Source organism: Phanerochaete carnosa (genome assembly GCF_000300595.1).
Source record: "Phanerochaete carnosa HHB-10118-sp unplaced genomic scaffold PHACAscaffold_267, whole genome shotgun sequence".
Taxonomy (NCBI): domain Eukaryota; kingdom Fungi; phylum Basidiomycota; class Agaricomycetes; order Polyporales; family Phanerochaetaceae; genus Phanerochaete; species Phanerochaete carnosa.
In genome coordinates, this window is record NW_006767894.1 from 696 (window position 1) to 2,829 (window position 2,134).

At 50.5% G+C, this 2,134-nt stretch overlaps 1 protein-coding gene across 1 annotated transcript; it reads right to left on the reverse strand.

Moving 5' to 3' along the window:
* Positions 1-598: 598 nt before the first annotated feature.
* PHACADRAFT_108257 (uncharacterized protein) lies at positions 599-886 on the reverse strand (the record flags this gene model as incomplete). The annotated part of the gene is made up of 2 exons (XM_007402597.1): positions 599-754; positions 815-886. Coding segments are annotated over 2 exons (228 nt in total), but the record flags the coding sequence as incomplete, so codon positions are not given.
* Between the last annotated feature and the right edge of the window lie 1,248 nt (positions 887-2,134).

The window sequence follows — 2,134 nt, forward strand, 5'->3', positions numbered from 1 at the left end:
ACCTATTATTCCTTTAGTTTTCCTATACTTATAATTATGGTGCATGACAACGCGGCCTTAATGTAATGATAACTTCATCAAGTGCTTGCAATTGCAGTAATATGATATATTGTGGCACTGCCGTAAAACTAAGCTTGACTGCCGACAAATTTGTTAATAGTCTGCTGCAACTCCGGAACTTGTGCCTGAATGTCACCATCCTCACCCTCCTCAACGACGCCGTGAGTAGCCCAATCATTCGCTAAGATCTTGCTGAAAATCTTGGTCATCTTCTTGGGATCGCAGTCGGCCGCGTTGAGAATCTCTGCAAGGTTCTTGTTGGCTGAATCCCAGAAGTCGCAGTCGGATTTGTCAGGAATGTCTTCCGCTATTGCAGATGGTCTGCATTAGTCAATGCCAAACATCAGAAGTTAAGCGAGAGGCGAGCATTTACTAGAGGCGCCACTCTTGTGCAAAGCAGAAGAGATGGCTCGCATGACGTACCCCCGCAGATTTCAATTTTCAGTGAGCTTGAAGATGTTGAGGTGCTCCTGATGGTCATCACCATCAGTGCCAGCATGGAGCTAAGTGAGACAAGCATGAGCACACTGCTGACATGTCAAGAAGATCCGGAATAAGTTCGACTTACTGTCTTTTTGATCTTTGCCCGTTGCTCGGTCATTCCATTCTGGATGGCCTTAATCATCTTGGCCCAGCGGCCGTGGTTGCGCTCGATACCTGCCGGCAAGTTGAACCGGTAGCATTTGAGGATGCCCTGTAAGATAGACATATGGATATCATTAGTGCATAGAAACACCCAAATATAAGGACATACCGTAACATAATTGTTTGGCACGACACCCTTGTATGTTGCGAGCTGGCTGGGAAGTAAGACGCCGATTGTGTAATTTCAGATGTTGGCCTGCCGCAAAGTCAGCCGGCACCAAATACAGTCAAATGTGGTGTACCATCATTACAATGAGTTCATCAGAGGGCCCCCATGGGGCCCGCGTAGTGATAAAATCTTCTTGCCATTGTTGAATGGTGAGCAGGAGTGAGGAGATCTTCATCTCTTGCGTGGCTGGAGGGTCCTACATCGAAAACCTGTAAGCCTACTGGCTACGAAGTAGTAATGTGCGGGCCCAGCTTGGGCTCAAAGCCCGGGTGATGTGGACTAACGTCGACACACCACGAGGGATACTGCGTGGATCTAATCAGAAGGCGGCACCGACGAGGTCTGGCGACTATGCGTTAGCTTGTTCAGCTAGCCCAATAAACCAAGTGTATTAGTGACTATTCTAACGTATAAACAAAGGCTTACCTAGCCCAATAAACCAAGAGGTTGAGATGGGGCTAGGTAGCGATGAAGGGGATCCTTATATACTAGTCAGGCTGCGCACAGACCAGGCATTACATAAGCAACTGTGCTACGGCGGCTGCTAGTGTCTAGGGGACTTTTGGCGGAGAAGCGAGGGCCGATGTGTCATAGCGTATGACGTTGTTGGGCCAATGGGAATAGGGTGTCCGTTGCCGATTGGACTCGGAGATAAATGGGGCCGGCGTGTTATAGTGTATGACGTTGTCGGGCCGATGGAGATCAGATGTCTGGTGGAGATTGGAGTGCGGCTTTTACTGAGGAAGCGTGATGCGGCGACGAGGCGGCGGCGATACAGGCGCGTCTGATGCGCTGATGCGTGCCTGTCAGTGATGCGCTTTTCAAGGTGTTTTGGCACGTGGCTAGAACTTGTAAACTGGCGCTAATGTGTCGACGACGTTTGGAGGGTCGTACAAATGTGGAATAAATCAGGGAAAATGAAAATAAAATAGGAGGCCGGGGCTACGCCCACGACACCGGGCTTGGGCTTGTGGCGACGCCAAGCCGAGCTCTGAGCCCGAGCCGAGCCTGAGCCCGGCCCAAGCCGTGGGCTTAAGCCTGGGCTTGCAAAGCTTAGGATAAGTATTTATATGCTACGAAAGTGAGCATATTGGTATGTGATAGGCTGCTATTGCATGTACCCACTGTACTGCAGCCTCCAGAGGGCATGCGACCGGGCTACAAGCCATGCTATGACAAGGTTTGTGAAGGGGCGCCTACGGCAAATGCCAGGTGGTGGCGCACAATTGCGCCTAGTCACACTAGCAGGGACCGCCCAGT